This window comes from Anopheles merus, chromosome 3L (assembly GCF_017562075.2).
Source record: "Anopheles merus strain MAF chromosome 3L, AmerM5.1, whole genome shotgun sequence".
NCBI lineage: Eukaryota > Metazoa > Arthropoda > Insecta > Diptera > Culicidae > Anopheles > Anopheles merus.
In genome coordinates, this window is record NC_054085.1 from 34,919,376 (window position 1) to 34,936,888 (window position 17,513).

General features: G+C 47.3%; 4 protein-coding genes across 9 annotated transcripts in view; all 4 read right to left on the minus strand.

Annotated features, from left to right (window-relative positions):
* The window catches only part of LOC121599662 (putative transcription factor SOX-15), a 52,552-nt gene extending 48,443 nt beyond the window's left edge, over window positions 1-4,109 (minus strand). The window contains exon 1 of the mRNA XM_041927644.1: window positions 3,330-4,109. Coding sequence (XP_041783578.1) covers window positions 3,330-3,379 — 50 coding nt within the window. The 5' untranslated portion in view covers window positions 3,380-4,109. The remainder of the gene's footprint in view (window positions 1-3,329) is intronic.
* Window positions 4,110-4,506: 397 nt separating this feature from the next.
* On the minus strand, window positions 4,507-6,333 carry LOC121600060 (phenoloxidase-activating factor 1-like). Its single transcript, XM_041928348.1, has 4 exons — window positions 5,911-6,333; window positions 5,403-5,839; window positions 5,059-5,333; window positions 4,507-4,991 (listed from the first exon to the last, which is right to left on the minus strand). The coding sequence occupies exons 1-4, from the start codon at window positions 6,331-6,333 to the stop codon at window positions 4,660-4,662; spliced, it is 1,467 nt and encodes a 488-aa protein (XP_041784282.1). The 3' UTR covers window positions 4,507-4,659.
* A 46-nt stretch (window positions 6,334-6,379) lies between these two features.
* Window positions 6,380-10,380, minus strand: LOC121600061 (CLIP domain-containing serine protease B15-like). 4 transcript variants are annotated; one of them, XM_041928352.1, is made up of 6 exons: window positions 9,176-9,267; window positions 8,843-9,114; window positions 7,857-8,780; window positions 7,246-7,630; window positions 6,913-7,184; window positions 6,380-6,829 (listed from the first exon to the last, which is right to left on the minus strand). In XM_041928352.1, the coding sequence occupies exons 4-6, from the start codon at window positions 7,554-7,556 to the stop codon at window positions 6,504-6,506; spliced, it is 909 nt and encodes a 302-aa protein (XP_041784286.1). In that variant the 5' UTR covers window positions 7,557-7,630; window positions 7,857-8,780; window positions 8,843-9,114; window positions 9,176-9,267; the 3' UTR covers window positions 6,380-6,503. The 4 variants fall into 4 exon arrangements, with proteins under 4 accessions (XP_041784286.1, XP_041784285.1, XP_041784284.1 ...); XM_041928351.1 differs by having other exon boundaries at window positions 7,246-7,793; XM_041928350.1 differs by lacking the exons at window positions 7,246-7,630; window positions 7,857-8,780; window positions 8,843-9,114 and adding an exon at window positions 9,789-10,380 and having other exon boundaries at window positions 9,176-9,729.
* Window positions 10,381-10,457: 77 nt separating this feature from the next.
* On the minus strand, window positions 10,458-16,639 carry LOC121600062 (CLIP domain-containing serine protease B15-like). 3 transcript variants are annotated; one of them, XM_041928354.1, is made up of 6 exons: window positions 16,504-16,639; window positions 15,687-16,308; window positions 11,697-11,888; window positions 11,347-11,621; window positions 10,983-11,263; window positions 10,458-10,907 (listed from the first exon to the last, which is right to left on the minus strand). In XM_041928354.1, the coding sequence occupies exons 3-6, from the start codon at window positions 11,742-11,744 to the stop codon at window positions 10,582-10,584; spliced, it is 930 nt and encodes a 309-aa protein (XP_041784288.1). In that variant the 5' UTR covers window positions 11,745-11,888; window positions 15,687-16,308; window positions 16,504-16,639; the 3' UTR covers window positions 10,458-10,581. The 3 variants fall into 3 exon arrangements, with proteins under 3 accessions (XP_041784288.1, XP_041784289.1, XP_041784287.1); XM_041928355.1 differs by lacking the exons at window positions 15,687-16,308; window positions 16,504-16,639 and adding an exon at window positions 11,933-12,052 and having other exon boundaries at window positions 11,697-11,872; XM_041928353.1 differs by lacking the exons at window positions 15,687-16,308; window positions 16,504-16,639 and having other exon boundaries at window positions 11,697-12,052.
* Between the last annotated feature and the right edge of the window lie 874 nt (window positions 16,640-17,513).

Sequence of the window (17,513 nt, forward strand, 5' to 3'; positions counted from 1 at the left end):
ACCTTTTTTCCTCTCTTAGCTCATCTTTTTCTGATTTGTTGCCTTTATTTATTTATTTCAACGTTTTCATCGCGTCGCAATGTTGTTGTTGTTCCACTTTCTCACCCATCGCACATTGTATTTAATTTCGCCTTTGGACTTTGGGTTGGTGGAATTCTGACGCCGCTTTCTCAGCCGCTGCTCAACTTGCTAATTCATCAACTCAAGCAGCATATTTTAAACGTTTGTCAAAGACGGCCCCCCACACTGACGGCAACTTTCTCCCCTTGTTTGTGGGTTTTTTTTATTTATTTTTGGCTTTTGGGGAGACCGATTATAAACGCCCGGTAATGAGTCTGTCAAACGAGGAGGAGGATGCTGAGTGTAAATTAAAATTCTATCAACTCTCTTTCTCTGACTCGCTGGTGCAATTTTGGGAAATAGTTATGATTTGCACAGCATATGAAATGGGTGGCGAAAGTGATTGCAGTGCATTTATTAAAAGAAATCAAATCATTTTGCGCTCAGACGAGCAAGAGTTGAAAGCGTTTTGTTGGCACTCAAGTCCACTCTGTGCCTTCTACAAGCCTACCAACGCTCACATGCACTTCAGTGCGTCGTTTCAGTCCATCCACGATCGCAACCGCGATCGATTTGATGAATGAAACTTGTTCGAAATCAATCAATCAAAAAAAACCTGTGCTGTGCTGTGATCGCTGACGCACTTGGTGTGGCACCGGAAATCGCCCATTTCGGCCGGACCACACCCACCCAACGATCGACGCGGATTCCTGCTGGCTTTGCCGTCGTACGACGGCCGGGGTTTTGGGTGTTTTTTTGAAAACCCTTGTTCACACACGAGAGCCCCAGAACGACATGGGCAACACAGAAAAAAGCAGCTACAACGCGTCGTCTGCTCCGTCATTCTCGTCATCTGCATGCTACGGTGGGACGTGGCCCGGTCCAGAACATCAGACAAGGAGGAGCGGAATAAAGAAGAGGTGCCATTTGACGAAAGATCAAAGATCGGAGAGAAAATTTGTCAGGCGCGCACGTCTACGATCACTTTTTTGGTTCGTACTGGTGCAGACGCAAATGCTCTTCTCAAGACGATCGGGGCCGATCGATCGAGCGTGGGTGTAAATTGCCGAGACCTTCGGGACACCGGGACACACAGGGGTCGCTCGTACAGCGCCACGCCACGAAACCTGTAATTCAAAAATTCGTGCCCAGCGAAGGCAAGCGTCTCTCTTTACAGTCTGGCATCGAACGGATCGATCGGTGTGCAGGGAGGATCGAGAGTAGCCAGGGCTAGGTTGGTGTTTTAACCCTTGGAGAGCAATTTATAAGAGGTAAGAGATGAATAAAACTCTCGCTTATCCTTTGATGATATTGAAAGCAATTTTGACGCAGATTTTAATGGTATGAATTACTAAATCTCTATCCTTTTTTTTCTTATTTGTATTCCTTTTTAATCTCAAAATTTGAATTTAAAACACCTTGACGCATTGAAAACAAATTAAAAAGATACACTCAATTCGTATCATCAAGGTACAAATGGGCTAGTAAGGGTTCCCCACGGAAAGACCTTAAAGTGGTCTCCCCTCAAGGGTTTGTAATCACTTCCGCCGAGCCACTTCCCTTTGCTCGGGGCCGTAAAGTGTGATTGTCGCCGTGCCTAGTGATGCGCAACTAGCATCATCACATAACGCACACGCAGCTCGTACCGACCACCGATCCTTCTGGGGCCGGAAAAGGGGACCAGGGAGAAGCGTAGTGTAAGAAAATTATACAAATTATCTTTTATAAGCTCCAATGAAATGTTTGTTTTTGCTACGTTTCTCCTCTAACGCTGTGACGCTTCTTCTTGCTCCCTTTGCATCGCAGCTCCGTCATCATCGCACTTCCGTCGAAGGATCGCGTAGCAAGATCGTTACCGTGCGCTTTTGGCATACGTACACACACACACACACACACTGATCTGTATCCGTGACATGATGTAAATACAGCACATCATCATCATCATCATCGTCGACATCATCTTCCAAACGGCAAACGACGAAAACTGCATCCAAACCTACTGCCTGTTCGTGCAAATGCGCGTGCTTTCCACGGCGTGATGTCACATGATTATCGCGCACCACACACACTTACACGCGTTATAGGATACTTTCGGAAAGGTAGGGAGTACGGGCCAGGGCTGAGGAGGGAAATTTGGATGCAAATTATACCCTACGGTTTAAAGTCTTAATTTGAGCATAAGCTCTGGTACGTTCGAAGCTCTAACGAAAGTGCGCTTTGGTGCGGGTTTTTTTTTATTTACATTTCCTTCGCTCCTCAATGCTCAATCGTCTTCCTTCATCTGCAGGTTCGTCATCGCTCTTATGACGGGGAAGCTTAGGAATCTTCTCTCCACCTCGTGCGAGGTTTATTGGTTTCCTTCTATTGCGTCTCGTTCGCAGCTTCGCGATAGGCACGAGGGCACACCACAAAAGGCACCAGAAACGCCGAGCACATTTCGCAAGATAATTGAGATAATGCAGCCGAGCAATCTGCAGGAAAAACTTTGTTGCACGCCTTGAACCAGAGACAGAGGCAGCGGTACAGAGGTTTGCGGGGTTTTTCGCTAGTTCTTCCCCGCTAGAAATGCCTCTGGGAAGCGTTCTACCCATTTGCGACACTAATTTTATGAACCATAATAGAGTGTCTGCCCGCTGGCTCGTTTAGTGGTCGTTATGAATCGTAAAAAAGGTTTCACGGCACTTTCGCGTTAGGAGGGCACGCGGTACGGTGTCGCTTTAAGCTGTGTCCGGGCAAATTGATATTCAAATACTAGGATGCAACGCAGCCACAACGCTTTCAAGCTTTCCGTCGGCATTATTGCTATCATTTTTCCGTGCTCCAGCCGAGTAGTGCTCTCTCAAGCCCTCGGAAAAAGGCTTTAAACATTTAATTTCATCATCATCAACATTAGCACCGTCATGTAACAACTCCCCCCCCCCTCCCTGCCTCTTCACCGTTTTTCCTCCCTGCACCATCGTCACTGCTGCCGCCGTAGTGTACCCCGGAAGTGCATCACAGCTTTGCGCGATTCGATCTGCGCGGTTGCATTTGCTCTACGCGTCACCTCTCGCAAACACAGCGCGAAACAAAGCCGAACCAACCGAAAGGAAACGAATTAACATTTTGCCGCACTGACGTACGGACAAGTGTCACCCTTTGACACGCTTTCGTCTTCGTTTGCGCAGTTGTGTGGATGATGCGGTTTTTTTTCTCTCTATTTTTATTTGATTGCGTTTAAAATGTTGAACTTAAACTAAATTAGGTGAAACATTTCAACACACACTCACTTGTAATGGTTGTATCCGGCATCACCACCACGCTCACCGTCCGACTCCATCGTGGTGTGTAGGGTTTGTTGTGATTGTTTTCTGCCTTCTGAGTTCACGCAGTAGCCGTGGAAATTGGTTGCTATAATTCACGCACACACTGTAGCACCACTTGGAAGGATTGTGCTACCGCAAAATTGCACTTCCGGTTTCACTTTATTTCTTCTCACAAAAACATTCACAAACCACATTCACCGATCCTTAAGATTTATATTCTTTTGTAGTATATAAGTAACACACGCGTTTTGCATCAACTTAATATCTTGATGTTGTATCACCTTAATTGTGTTGTTTCTTGGAAGTTTAAATTGCACTCTTAATACAACACACTTTTATGCACGTACATTCACACTGGTTTAGGATCTGTTCCCCACGCAACCCTTACACGCAGAGGGGAAAACCCACCCTTGATAGGTTCACTGGAAAAATTCCCTCAATTAAGTGATCTTCATTTTCCTTTTGTGTGTGTGTTTTTTTTTCTTCACCTAATTCAATTTTCTTAAATAAATTTTACACTTCGATGCCACCCACACTGTGGTCTAGTTCAGCAAAAATCTCCCTAGGGATCCTCCACCACCGAAGGAACTAATCTCAATGATTCACACTGGCTGGCCGCAGACACGATTTACACGACGGGCGACGAACAACAAATAACGACGAACGACACAGCAGCCGAGAAGCGTGTGCGTTGCGTGCGCGAGCTGCTCCGTGAGTAACGAGTGAGTGAAGCGCGTTTGCTCACCTCACCCAAAGGCGGACTGCGCTTTCCTACCGCTTCCAAACGCGAGCAAAGAGAGCGGTTGTGCAACGTGCGAGCGAAAAGCGAGACGGATAGATCGGGCCAGTGTTGTGCAATAGAGAGCAAGCCACTTGCGCACACCTGAGCTCGCAGGTAAGCGGAGCTGTGTGCGCAAAGGAAAGAGCGATGGTAGCTCACGAGAGCGAGAAAACAAGCGACCTAGAGCGAAGAGGAAAGGTATAGCTTGACGCTTTTCGAGTGGATGCGGAAAGGGATAAACTCGATATCACTGCCGACGGGTGGAGCGCTCTATCTCACAATGCCGGATGGATATTTCTCTCTGTTGTTCGCCGCTTTGTTCACGTAAAAAGTAAATCACACCATGTTGTTTTGATTTCAGGAAACCGAAAATCAATGTTTGCTCGAGTTTTATTGTGCTATTTGGAAAAAGATTAACATTTGAACTTGCGTTGATTTATCTTACTCTTCATGTAAATTATCGTTTACACTCCACATTCTTACTTTGATGTAAGTTTATGAATTATTTTTCTTCTACCTCCCACCATCGATCCGCTTCAAATTGGCAAGAATCCAATTTTTGTACTCTGACACCCGCATCGACATACCGGCCTTGCCCGTGCTCATACCACATTTGGGACCGAAGCTGACCACACCGACCAAAAAGAATCGGCCTTCCATCAACTGCAGTATCGGAGCACCCGAGTCACCCTGGCAAACGTCCTGGCCGGCTTGCACACCAACCGTACACATGACACTGAAGAGCATGGATGCGTTAAATCGTTGCCATTTTCTTAGCTGCTCGCCACATTCCTCCTGTCCGATTACATTGAGCGCTACGATTCGTTTTGAATCGCTCATTGTACCTAAAATATTGACAAAGAATCTTTAGTATATCTCTGCTAAAATCCAACTTTTTTACATTTATTTTACCTTGTTGGTATTCACCCCAACCGAGCGAAAGCACCCGTGCGTCATTCGCTAAACTTTCGTCAAACAGATAGTCCAAAGGTAGACAGGCGGGTCTGACATCATCTGTGAATTGTACGGCTTCGCTTACCCTGATGAGTGCAATATCATTCAATCGGGCATGAGAGTTGTAATCCTGATGGACGATCAGTTCTGCAGCCCGCCGTTCCTGACACACACGATCGGCTAGACACTGAGCCAGCGTACTGATCAAGAACAATCCGAAGTACAGTTTGATACTGCGTAGGAACAGGAACAGGAATATCATTAGGAAGTTCTTCGAACATCCAAATTCGTTCTTTACTTACTTTTCCAACTTCAAGTTGTGGACACAGTGTGCTGCACTTAGGACATACCGTTCGTGGATCAAAGTCCCTACACATCGTCCCTTGGTGGTGCTCTTCGAACGCTGAATCTCTAAATAAACGGCCCACACGTGGATGTTCTCATCGTCCTCAATGTCTGACCAGACGTTCCATGAAGGCAGCTGTTCGCCACAACGTGCCGGCAACACATCCTTAAAGTGGTCCAAACGGATTGTGGTGCTTCTAGTACGCACGGTAGTAGGCGTCCGTCTTCTCACCGTTGTGCTGCGTTGCGTAGTAACTCGCACACGAGTAGGTCTTCTCGTGGTCGCAATAGGCGTAGTGCTTGCTGCAGTGGTAGTAGTGGGTGCTACACCACTGTTCAGTGTACGTCTTGTTGGCGTTGATTGCGGGGATTCCTGTTCCTGTGCACAACAAACCTGAAATGATCAGACACATTGCACATGACGTCACTGATACGACGCTCGTCTCCCTTCGGCAGCACACATACGATCGGGTCGGATGAGCTCTCATCACTTTCGCAGGCACGCAACACCGCCCTTATCTGTTGCGTTTCCCACGAATATAGCACATTTCGGGTCGTCAGCTCCACTATCTTAGAACACTCGCCAATACGGATGCACCGTCCGGAACTTCCATTCGCTAGGATGCACGCCTGATTCACTCGTCGCTGTCCGAAGGCAACACCAACCAAAAATAGCATAAGCCACCAAAACATGGTTATATGTACCATTTGTGACGCTTTTGGAGAGCTAGAGGGCACCATTCTCCATGCCACACAGTTCACGGTCACTGCACTGATTAACGGGCTAGAGACGCTTCGTTCGGAATACTTCCGATCGGTCGTGCCTTTAATCGCGAACTGGACGCTTATCTGGAGCCGCATACAGCCGAGAAGCGCTCTGATTTGCATCTGATGCTTGCTGAAACTACCACAATCGCGAGGAACCAAGACCACATTGCAGGATCGGGAATGTTTTTATTTACAAATAGACAATTCACCCATACAGGCACACGCTGTCTACTGCATAAACTCATACTGGTCAAGTCAAACCATGCGCACCACGCACACTCCAGCCCTTCTTAAATCAGGTGACGATTCATGTTGGTAAGAATCCAATTTTTGTATTCTGACACGCGCGTCGACATACCGGCCGTACCCGTGCCCATACCACATTTGGGACCGAAGCTGACTACACCGATCACAAAGTAGCGGTCGTCCCGAATCTGTACTATCGGTGCTCCTGAATCACCTTCGCAAACGTCTTGCCCAGACAGCACACCGACCGTACACATGACGCTTGAGATCATAGAGATGTTAAATCGTTGCCACTTCTTAAGCTGCTCACCACATTCGTCCTCTTTGATTATTTCCAGCTGCACGATGCGTTTTGAATCGCTCATTGTACCTACAATGTGTATGAGAAATACAACAAAATTTTGAACTTTTCTAAAGCGCTTTTCAAAAGAAACTTTCTCTTCCTTTTCGTACCTTGTTGGTGTTCACCCCAACCGAGCGAAAGCACCCGTGAATTCGCCAAACTCTCGTCGAACAGATAGTCAAATGGTAGACAGGCGGGTCTCACGTCCTTCGTGAATTGTACGGCTTCGCTTACCCTGATGAGTGCGATATCATTCAATCGGGCATGAGAGTTGTAATCCTGATGGACGATCAGTTCTGCTACCCGCCGTTCCTGGCACACACGATCAGCTAGACACTGATCCAGCGTACTGATCAAGAACAGTCCAAAATACAGTTTGATACTGCGAAGAAAGAGATATTGTTAAGAAATTCTTCGAAAATCCAAATCCGCTCCTTACTTACTTTTCCAACTTCAAGTTGTGGACACAGTGTGCTGCGGTTAGGACATACCGTTCCTGGATCAAGGTCCCAACACATCGTCCCTTGGTGGTGCTCTTCGAGCCCTGAATCTCCAAGTAAACGGCCCACACGTGGACGTTCTCATCATCTTCCACTTCGGAATAGACGAGTGCCAAGGGCGCAAACTCACCACAATGTGCCGGAAGCACAGCCTTAAAGTGATCCGAACGGATTGTGGTGCTGGATGTTTTCATGGTAAATATTCCTCTAATTGCAAACTTAGCAGGCGTAGAATTAGGCATAGTATCAGGCATAATAGAAGATGTGGATCCTGCAGCATACGTCGGGCTTATCGTCGTTGTGTCTCGATGCAGGGTAACTCGTCGTCCTGTGGTTGTTGAGGTAGATGGATAAGAAACCATTGTAGTACTAGTAGTGGTTGTAGAAGTAGTAGTTGTTGTTGTTGTAGTTGTTGAAGTAGCAGCAGTTGATGCTACTGCTTTATTTAATCTACGTCTGGTGGGTGTCGACTGCGCTGATTCACAACAAACCTGAAAAGTTCGTTTCGCATAATAATACAGACCAGACGTTGACTTCCTCCTCAGAATACTTACAATTGGGTCGGATGAGCTCTCATCACTTTCGCAGGCACGCAACACCGCCCTTATCTGCTGCATTTCCCACGAATATAGCACATTTCGGGTCGTCAGCTCCGCTATCTTGAAACACTCGCCAATACGGATGCATTGTCCAGATCTTCCATTCGTTAGGATGCACGCCTGATTTATTCGTCGCTGTGCAAGCACAGCTTTAGCTAGAAACATCACCAGCCACCAAAACTTGACTGTGTGTACCATTTGTGACGTTTTTGGAGAGCTAGAAAGCACCTCCCTCCATACTACACAGTTCACGGTCACTCCAGCGATCAAGGAACGACTACCAAGGGACTACGACGACAATGCTTCCGATCTGCCGTGCCTTTAATCGCGAACTGGACGCTTATCTGGAGCAGCAGACAGCCGAGAAGCGCTCAGATTTGCAACTGATGCTTGCTGAAACTACCACAATCGCGAAGAACCAAGACCACATTGCAGGATCGGGAATGTTTTTATTTACAAATAGACAATTCACCCATACAGGCACACGCTGTCTACTGCATAAACTCATACTGGTCAAGTCAAACCATGCGCACCACGCACACTCCAGCCCTTCTTAAATCAGGTGACGATTCATGTTGGTAAGAATCCAATTTTTGTATTCTGACACGCGCGTCGACATACCGGCTGTACCCGTGCCCATACCACATTTGGGACCGAAGCTGACCACACCGATCACAAAGTAGCGGTCGTCCCGGATCTGTACTATCGGTGCTCCTGAATCACCTTCGCAAACGTCTTGCCCAGACAGCACACCGACCGTACACATGACGCTTGAGATCATAGAGATGTTAAATCGTTGCCACTTCTTAAGCTGCTCACCACATTCGTCCTCTTTGATTATTTCCAGCTGCACGATGCGTTTTGAATCGCTCATTGTACCTACAAACGAGTATAAATTAAATTAAATAAATTGAATTGAAACTTTCTCTTCCTTTTCGTACCTTGTTGGTATTCACCCCACCCGAGCGAAAGCACTCGTGTACTAGCCAAGCCCTCATCGAACAGATAGTTAAATGGTAGACAGGCGGGTCTGACATCATCTGTAAATTGTACGGCTTCGCTTACCCTGATGAGTGCAATATCATTCAGTCGGGCATGAGAGTTGTAATCCTGATGGACGATCAGTTCTGCTGCCCGCCGTTCCTGGCAGACACGATCAGCTAGACACTGAGCCAGCGTGCTGATCAAGAACAGTCCGAAGTACAGTTTGATACTGCGAAGGAACAGACATCGTTAGGAAGTTCTTCGAACATCCAAATTCGTTATTTGCTTACTTTTCCAACTTCAAGTTGTGGACACAGTGTGCTGCACTAAGGACATACCGTTCGTGGATCAAGGTCCCTACACATCGTCCCTTGGTGGTGCTCTTCGAGCGCTGAATCTCCAAGTAAACGGCCCACACGTGGACGTTCTCATCGTCTTTCACTTCGGAATAGACGAGTGCCAAGGGCGGTAACTCACCGCAACGTGCCGGCAGCACATCCTTCAAATGATCGTAACGAACAGTGGTTCTAGAGGTACTCATTGTGGTACGCATTCGTCTTGTTGTAGATGTAGTAGGCGTAGTGATAGACTCAGGCACTCGTTGCGAGGTAACTCGCACGTGTGTTGTTCTTCTCGTAAGTATATCTGGAAGAGTAGTCCTTACAGTAGTAGTAGTAGAAGTAGTAGCAATTGGTGTAATAGACATAGTAGCAGACGTAGACACAGTAGCAGGAGTTCGTCTTCTCTCCCATGTAGTAGGTGTAGTAGTAGCCATAGTAACGGAGGTAAACACCGAAGGAAGCGGCCGTCTTGAAGGTATTGATTGCGCAGATTCGCAACAAACCTGAAATGATCGTTGCACATGACTGATACTTCGGTCATTCCCTTCATTAGAATACATACGATCGCGTCAGGTGAGCTCTCATCACTTTCGCAGGCACGCAACACTGCCCTTATCTGTTGCAATTCCCACGAATATAGCACATTTCGAGTCGTCAGCTCCGCTATCGTGGAACACTCGCCAATACGGATGCATCGTCCAGATCGTCCGTTCGGTAGGATGCACGCCTGATTCAGCCCTCGTTGACCAAGTACAGCATTAACCAGAAGCAGCGCTAGCCCCAAAAACCTGATTTTGTTTACCATTTGTGACGAAATGGGTGTGTTTGCTTTCACCGCGACAAACAATGCACATACACTTTAGCGAATAAAAAGCTTTAGGACTAGAGACACTTCGGACAGGATGTTGCTTGTTGTGCCTTTAATCGGGAACTGAGCCCTTATCGGCAGCAATTGGTCGTCTCGGTACAAATGATCGCTACCACTACCACAGTCGGGAAGAAATCAATTCCAGACATTAACCCATTGATTAATTGTTTATTGTATTTGTTTATTTGTATGACTTTGATACGATAAGGGATGGTTTATGTGTGTGTGTTGCACTTCTTCTTCTTGTTTGGCACAACAACCGCTGTCGGTCAAGGCCTGCTTGAACCCACTAGTGAAGTGAGCTTGGCTTTCAGTGACTTATTGTTACCATAGCAGGATAGTCAGTCCTACGTATGGGGGCACGGTCTATTCGGGGCTTGAACCCATGACGGGCGTGTTGTTAAGTCGTACGAGTTGACGACTGTACCACCAGAACGGCCCCGTGTGTTGCACTACTAACATAATACTATCACAGCAACTGGAAGCATCAGTGCCGTTGTTGAATGTTGTCCAAGATCCAGTCCGTGTACTGTTGAACGTTTAAGGAAACTACCGGGAACTCACTACTCGAGGCACCGACTCCATAATTAATCAACCCAATCAAGTACCAGGTGCCATCCTTCCGATACATCAGCGGACCTCCGGAAAAGCCCGAAAATGCGTCATTCCCAGTGATGGTAATAGTGCAGATATTTCGTTCCGAAATGATCACCCTCCCGGCCAGGGCCACTCTCAACGAGTCCATCCTAGCCTGACACAGTTCCAGCGAGATACGTTCCAGTGTCATCCACTGCTTGCTGTCATTGGGCTTTCCTACAATTTCAGAGCACAACATCAAGTAATCTCCACCAACAAAAACGTAACTGTGTGCACTCCCGTGTGCCTTACCGTAAGCATTAAGACCCCAACCGAAGCAGCTAAGTGTGTATCCAACGGAAGCAACTGGGTCATGCTTCTTTCCCATCGGAATACAGATCGGGCTGGGTGAGTTACCCTCCTGCGTAACACTTCCGTTTAGCCGCAACAACGCAATATCATGATCACGTGTGGTAGTGTTGTACTGCTCGTGGATAATTGCCTCCCGCACGTACATTGGCTCAACATCTCCCTGGTAACCACCCGATACTGTGTCGTGCTTAACGTGCAGCGCACTGACATACAACAACATCCTTTAAATCAGATAGAGAGTTCAAATATGAGTACGATAAGTAGGTGCGCAAGTTGCTCATCGCCAAAGTATCGCTGAACCTACCCTTGCGGTTTTTTAACACAATGTGCCGCTGTTAGTACATACTCGGGTGTGATCAAGCTTCCCGCGCATCGACTTCTCCTACCCTTGTAGGCTATAAACACACCGAACGAAGAATCAAGCGATGCGCGCCCAATCGATCCACTGTCCATTCCGAGATGCGTCTGCAGACAGCTGTCCGTGTCGAGTATGGAATTGTCCTCGTCCGGTTCTGGCATCGGTACCTTCACCGTGGTCCTGCTGCGCCGACGAATGTCTGCTTCGGCACAGCAATATTGCTGAAACGATCCGAAGGTACAAACCGGTTGATAAGCACAGAGCGTACAACGCAGCAGTAATACCATTTGAAATACCTCCGAAAAAACTGGACACGCGCCGGAAGCACCAATAAGCAGATGCATCTCGTGACGACTTATGTACGGTTTCTCGTCGATCACCTTCAGCTTGGGACAGTGTTTCAAACCCACACACCATCCCTGCGTGCCGGTAGAAGTTCTACACGATGGTCCACGCCCAAACGACACTTTCCCTTGGGCAAAAGACAGCTGTATTATGCAGATCAGTACAATAAAATCGTTTCTCATACTACCTCTACAAATACAACAATCACAAAAAATAGTACTGAAACAACGGAATTATTCACTAATTTAAAGTCTTTTATGTAGCTCACGCTGAGGACACAGATCAACTTCAAGTGCCGAGTTTGTGGAATCCTCTTTCAGTAGGTTGCAGTAGCGCCCTTATCAGTCATAATGCAAAAAACAGGGAAATCCCCAATAAACCAGTGTGTGTGTTTGTAGATGTTATATTGGCACAAGCAATCCCCTCCACAAACACGCACACATTAAAGATTATGAATGTTTTATTTACAAATTGAAGTCGCTCAAACATTAAACATAAAACTCATACCGGTCAAGCTAAACCATGCGCACCGCGCACACATCAGTCCTTCTTACGTCAGCTGACGCTAATTGACGCTCCGAGCCGAATGTTTTGGTGGCACGCGTTAGCTTCAAGCGATCCTTCGGCCGGGCCGAAAAGTAATGACCAAAGCAAAAGTAAGGGCCGGTCGCGCAATGCAACAGGTGTCACGACGATAGCACCCCATCCAAAACGTACCCGATTAATTCGATTCGATACCCATTACGCTCCGGTGGACGCGCCGCGGACTGGCTTATGGTTAATTTCCGTGGATCCGACCATGCTGGAGGTTAGAAATGGACAGGAAATGGTGCGCAAAGGAAGAAGCAAAACGACAACAAAAAAACAACCGCGTGTCTCGCGCGCCAGTTCTCGTAACATGTGGACATCGACATCCGTTTGTCTCGTTTGGTTCCCGCTGATTACACGCTCCGTGCGCTTGCACTGGCAAGGAAGGTACAGTTCACTGACCTAAGCGTAAAGTCTCGCTGATGTACATTCCTTCTAGCCCTTCCCGTAGTGCCCCCCTTGGTTGGTATTAGATGATTCCCTTAACTCGGTTCTCGCTGGCGCTGAAGTCCCGATACTGTAGCACCGGTGTGGAGCCAAAACGAAGATGTTCATATGCTGCCCGATCATATCGGCCTGATCGTAGCGCCACTCCCCCAAGTTGCTTTTGGAGCGGTTGCTTGCGTATGTCTTGCGCAAGGGCCGGGTAATCTAACCGAAATCCAATCCTACGAGTGGGTACGCGTTCGAAGGTATTGCCGTCGGATGAGATTGAATGTGGCAGATTTGGAGAAGATCTTGGAAAGCGCCTTTTTGCTTCCCTGAACCACTGCGCAGACCCGGGGTTGGGCCGACCCTGTTCGCCCTATCGCATTCGTCCGATCACATCCGTATCGCTCGAGGGTGTGCAAGGTTCTGTGGTTGGGTTTCGTTTCATTCCTTCGCCAAGCGAGCGTGTTGAAGCGAGACAAGGCGAGAAACAGTGCAAAGAATCAGTCAACATATTGGCCGATTATCCGATCGCTCGGTCGAACCTGGCTGGCTCAGTATGGCCGCGCTCTGCTAAAGGATCATTCATTAGGGCTAGGGTTCACGGCAGGGATGGACCGGGACAATCAATGGAGTGGAGCGTGCCACGCGTAGGGGGTTTTGATCGATTGCGATTTTGAGCGCAAAAGCTAATAACAATTTCCCCGATGATGCATCAGGAAACCGAATGCACAATGTATGGGAATGGGCTTATCGCGGGGATAAGACATCCTCATCAGTGGATTCTGCATGCAAGAGCTATCGGGAAACGGGGGTTGCGGCTAAGATCTCATTTAATGCTTGTCTAAAGTACTTAATGTTAGATCTTAAACGACCGTATTGGATCAGAAGTTTCATGAAGCTTGTGTTGCAAACTGTTTCCATGCAGTCTATTATATCCCCCAAAGTTTGTATCTAATTTGCCCAGTTTACAAAACCATCTCAGCTAATGCCACTGAACCTGCCACCCCTTCCCAAAGACCCACCTCCACCAACCATTGATCTTGAGGCTGGGTAACACCGTCGAAAGAGTAACACAACACACGCCGCCATATGCCATTGCGTGCGACTAATCGACGCTCCGCTCTTTTTGCGTAACTTTGTTGCACGCACTGTACGGCACACGAACACGCATCGCCAAGCTCGGCAACGGTCGTTCGCGCGCGCAATGTCTGCGTAAAACTTTATGCACGCACGCAGATGTGATCGGGCGCCCGCGTTGATTCGATTCGCGTCCGTTTCGTATACCCCCCCCCCCCCCTTTTTCTCGTAGTTCATCTTACGCTTCCACTCGTACGCTAATTAAGCGCAAAAAGCCATCAAATTATCCCCTCCCATGCGGCTGTCTCGCCGCAGTTGCCGCGCTGCCGTTGTTGTGTGAGCCGCAAGGAGGCACTCCCAAGGAGGGGTTGCAGCAAAACAGCAGTACCCTAACACGCTGTTACCCATAAACCTCCAAAAAGGCTCACACGGGGTACTTGAACCGGTCGGGGCGTCGGGGTGGTATAGCCGGAGCGGACCAGATTTAAATCATTATCCAATATTCAAATCACAGCCCAGTTTGCAGAGCTTGGGGTTGAGTTTGTAGTTGAAAAAATAAGTATTAGGTAGACTAAATAGCGCTTTTACGTATTGGGATGCCGAGTGGGGTGGCTTTTGCATTCAATTTGACCGTTAATTTGAAGTACAATCAAAGCATGTCCAGCAAGATTCTCTTTCAAATTGAAGTTTTAAGCTTACAAGCATTTGATGGTGATGTTAAACCATTTATGTCTTGCTAAAATACTCCTTCAATATTGATTAGAAATACGTTGAATATTATTGAACAATATATTATCAGAAAGATGAAACTAATCTCTTACATTGAGTCCGTTGCAAGCAAAGTTCTCTTAATGAGGACCTTGAAATCATCCAATCTATTAAAAAAAATACACTTACAACACCACATTACCCATGATTGCATCTCCAGACACACATATGTGCCTCGGAAAAGTAACTCCGAAAGTGAAATTACGGTATAGCCAACTGTTTTTTTTACTTTCAACATGCACTTAGATCCTCTGTACCTACGTTACTCAGAAAAACAAAACACAAAAAACACTGAAGCCTCCAAAAGGCCATTTGCCGTTCCCCCCGGTGAGCTTTCCAGAGCGGAAAATTGTCACCGCTCGGTGGGTTTTGTGTTGTTTGCTTAATAGCATTGCCCTCCCTTTCTCCTCGTGGGCGTCCTGTTACTGCAATGAAAAGCGGAGGTTAGTTACGGTTGCGCAAGACAATCTTCCACGCGAGCGAGCGAGCGAACGGGTGCCCATCGAGGAGTCAGGAGCATGGCGATAGCCTCGAAAGTGAAATCGGAAAATGCGGGCCTGTGGAGGGTGTACGAGGAAAAATTGAACCATCACAACAGTCGAATTACAATGACGCAAGTAGTTTGGATTAGTTTGGGAGATCAGCGATGGAAATGATGGTCAGTATTCTTCAAACCCATCCAGAATGCAGGATATTCCTACTTCCTTCAATTTAAAAAAAAAACGGTTCAAAATGTCAACTACCTCTTAACAAATGGTTCCACAGCTAAACTACCCTTTGGCCCTACCATATTGCCTTCTGCCATCAATTCAGTCACACGGCTCATTTGCCGTCAATTCTATCGTTCAATTTAAAGTCAACTCCCCGTTGGACCACCTCCTCCTGGGCCGCACGAAATGGACGGTTTCGATGAAGACGAGAAGAAAAGAAAATGCTTCCGAAAAAGCTAGCATCGAAAACCAATTAACTAAGAAAAGCAGACGGCAAAAAGTAAGCAACTTAAATTTACAAAACATAACTGACGAACACACACACAATCGTGAGAATGGTTCCAATTAAGAAGGCATAATACATACCTGCCGCGTGTCCTGCAGCGAGCGCACTATTCGACGACAACGGAATGGCAGTTCATCAAAAAGCTGTCATCAAATTGATTCATCTCCGTGTGTGCGTGATTGTTGAGAATGGCGCTGCTCACTAGATGGAACTGGTTGCTAGATGAACAAGCATAGAGCGCCGCGACATTATGCTCGGAAATGGAAATTCTCACGCACGCAGGATATCTTGCCAAGGATAACCGCGGGTCGACCACTCTTCCACAAGTCGATCGACAACTAATGTCCCGGGTGCGTGTGTGTGTGCATGTCCTGTCGAGCGTACCAGTACCAGCAGGGATTCGCGAACAGCGCCGGCATGCTTCCGAAATCGTTGGGAATTCGATATAGTCATGCGCTGCCCTGACTTTCAGCAATTGAAGACCGAAGACCGCACACGGCGTGTATGTGCCCGCGAGATGCCCCGCGACCGGCGTTCCCGGAGGTTAGAGGGGAAGGTTAAGGAGGAGCTGACCCGTCGCGACCAAGCCGCGCCAGAGGGCATTGCGTGCTCCGTTGTATTGATAAATGAAGAAAATCCCTTCCCTCTGTGCCTTCCGCTGCCGTTCCGTTTCCGTATCACACCCGCGGTGCGTCGAGTCGTCTTTTGCATCAAGAAGGAAGAAGGAAAGCAAAAAAAAAACACACACACATAAAGAGGGAACGTAAACTGAGTTGCTCACAGGAACCGTCGTTCTTAAGCGACGGGAAATCGATCGGAAAAAAGGGGGCGCCACATCGTGCCGAAAGCGCAGCAGGATGCAGTTCGAGCAGGAGCTGCTCCTTGCCGTTTGCTTACCTTTGCCTAGGCACGTCTTGATGCACGGTTTGATGCTGATTCGGAATCGATAGCGTGTCCTGGCCGAGCGCAACAGGACAGTGGGAAATCGATGGAAAACGCAGCTCGAAAAAGTGAAGCTCGCGGACGCATTGCTGCTGACTTCATGGCCTCCTCGATCTCGATGGGAAAATAAACGTCACACGACGACGACAATGGGATTTTTGTGTTTGGGCCAGATGTCAAGACGCTGTCGAAGAGGTACACGCGAAACATGAGAAGACGCTGTTCGGGCTCGAATCGAAAACCTCTCTGTTCCGTAGTTTTAACTTTACGCTTTTATCCTGCATACCCCTGGAACTCCCCTATCGAAGGTTTGAGAGAGTGACCTTTTCCCCGTCTATCGTTCAGCCCAATCGACAACGAGGTTATGATGCTTTGCGGACAGAAATTTGCGGTATGCCAGTTTGACATCGGTGACCGGAAATAAGGAAACTGTGCAGAAGGAGGAGGGGTTCGCTTCTCGTTGACACGTGTGCGGCGACGGTATCAAGGTCGCAGTGGAGGGCGGATGCGGGTTCGGAGAAGTTTAAATCGACACATAAAAGATGTTTGATGCTGTATTTGATTGATCCTGGCTGACCCTCGAAGAAGTGGAATTGGATAAAAATGGAAAGTAACACGGGATTGAGAGTTTGTGAAAGAAATGGTGAGTAGGGAAAGATTTATTGGATTTGCATTATGTCATTAAAGTAAGTGCTGTACGGGAGAAGGTTGTTAACTTCCTTTATTGGAACCCAACATTTGTTTGATGTTTTTATAAATTAAAAACTTTGATGTCTTGGAAGTATTGGAGAAGTTGATTTCTCTTATTAGTGAATACATCGATGTTCCGAACTCTTTTGAAGAAAGTCCATTGGAGTGATACCTTACTTAGAGTTCAACATCTTTCTCAAGATATCTGAGATGTTGTTCAAAGGATTTCATTTCCTGTCATGTGGCTTAAACTTAATAATTATTAGGTTGAGGCA

What these genes read in the sequence shown, in the direction of transcription:
- LOC121600062 (XM_041928353.1), bottom strand. Translation starts at nt 11,927, where the DNA reads ATGAGAAACGATTTTATTGTACTGATCTGCATAATACAGCTGTCTTTT. An exon ending in CGTGTCCAGTTTTTTCGGAG is followed by an intron (nt 11,622 to 11,696) that starts GTATTTCAAATG and finishes GGATCGTTTCAG; the next exon opens with CAATATTGCTGTGCCGAAGC. An exon ending in TTGGGGTCTTAATGCTTACG is followed by an intron (nt 10,908 to 10,982) that starts GTAAGGCACACG and finishes CTGAAATTGTAG; the next exon opens with GAAAGCCCAATGACAGCAAG.
- LOC121600060 (XM_041928348.1), bottom strand. Translation starts at nt 6,333, where the DNA reads ATGCAAATCAGAGCGCTTCTCGGCTGTATGCGGCTCCAGATAAGCGTC. An exon ending in CACAACTTGAAGTTGGAAAA is followed by an intron (nt 5,334 to 5,402) that starts GTAAGTAAAGAA and finishes GTTCCTACGCAG; the next exon opens with TATCAAACTGTACTTCGGAT. An exon ending in TTGGGGTGAATACCAACAAG is followed by an intron (nt 4,992 to 5,058) that starts GTAAAATAAATG and finishes TCAATATTTTAG; the next exon opens with GTACAATGAGCGATTCAAAA.
- LOC121600061 (XM_041928350.1), bottom strand. Translation starts at nt 10,031, where the DNA reads ATGGTAAACAAAATCAGGTTTTTGGGGCTAGCGCTGCTTCTGGTTAAT. An exon ending in AGAGCTCACCTGACGCGATC is followed by an intron (nt 9,730 to 9,788) that starts GTATGTATTCTA and finishes CGATCATTTCAG; the next exon opens with GTTTGTTGCGAATCTGCGCA. An exon ending in CACAACTTGAAGTTGGAAAA is followed by an intron (nt 7,185 to 9,175) that starts GTAAGCAAATAA and finishes CTTTCTTCGCAG; the next exon opens with TATCAAACTGTATTTTGGAC.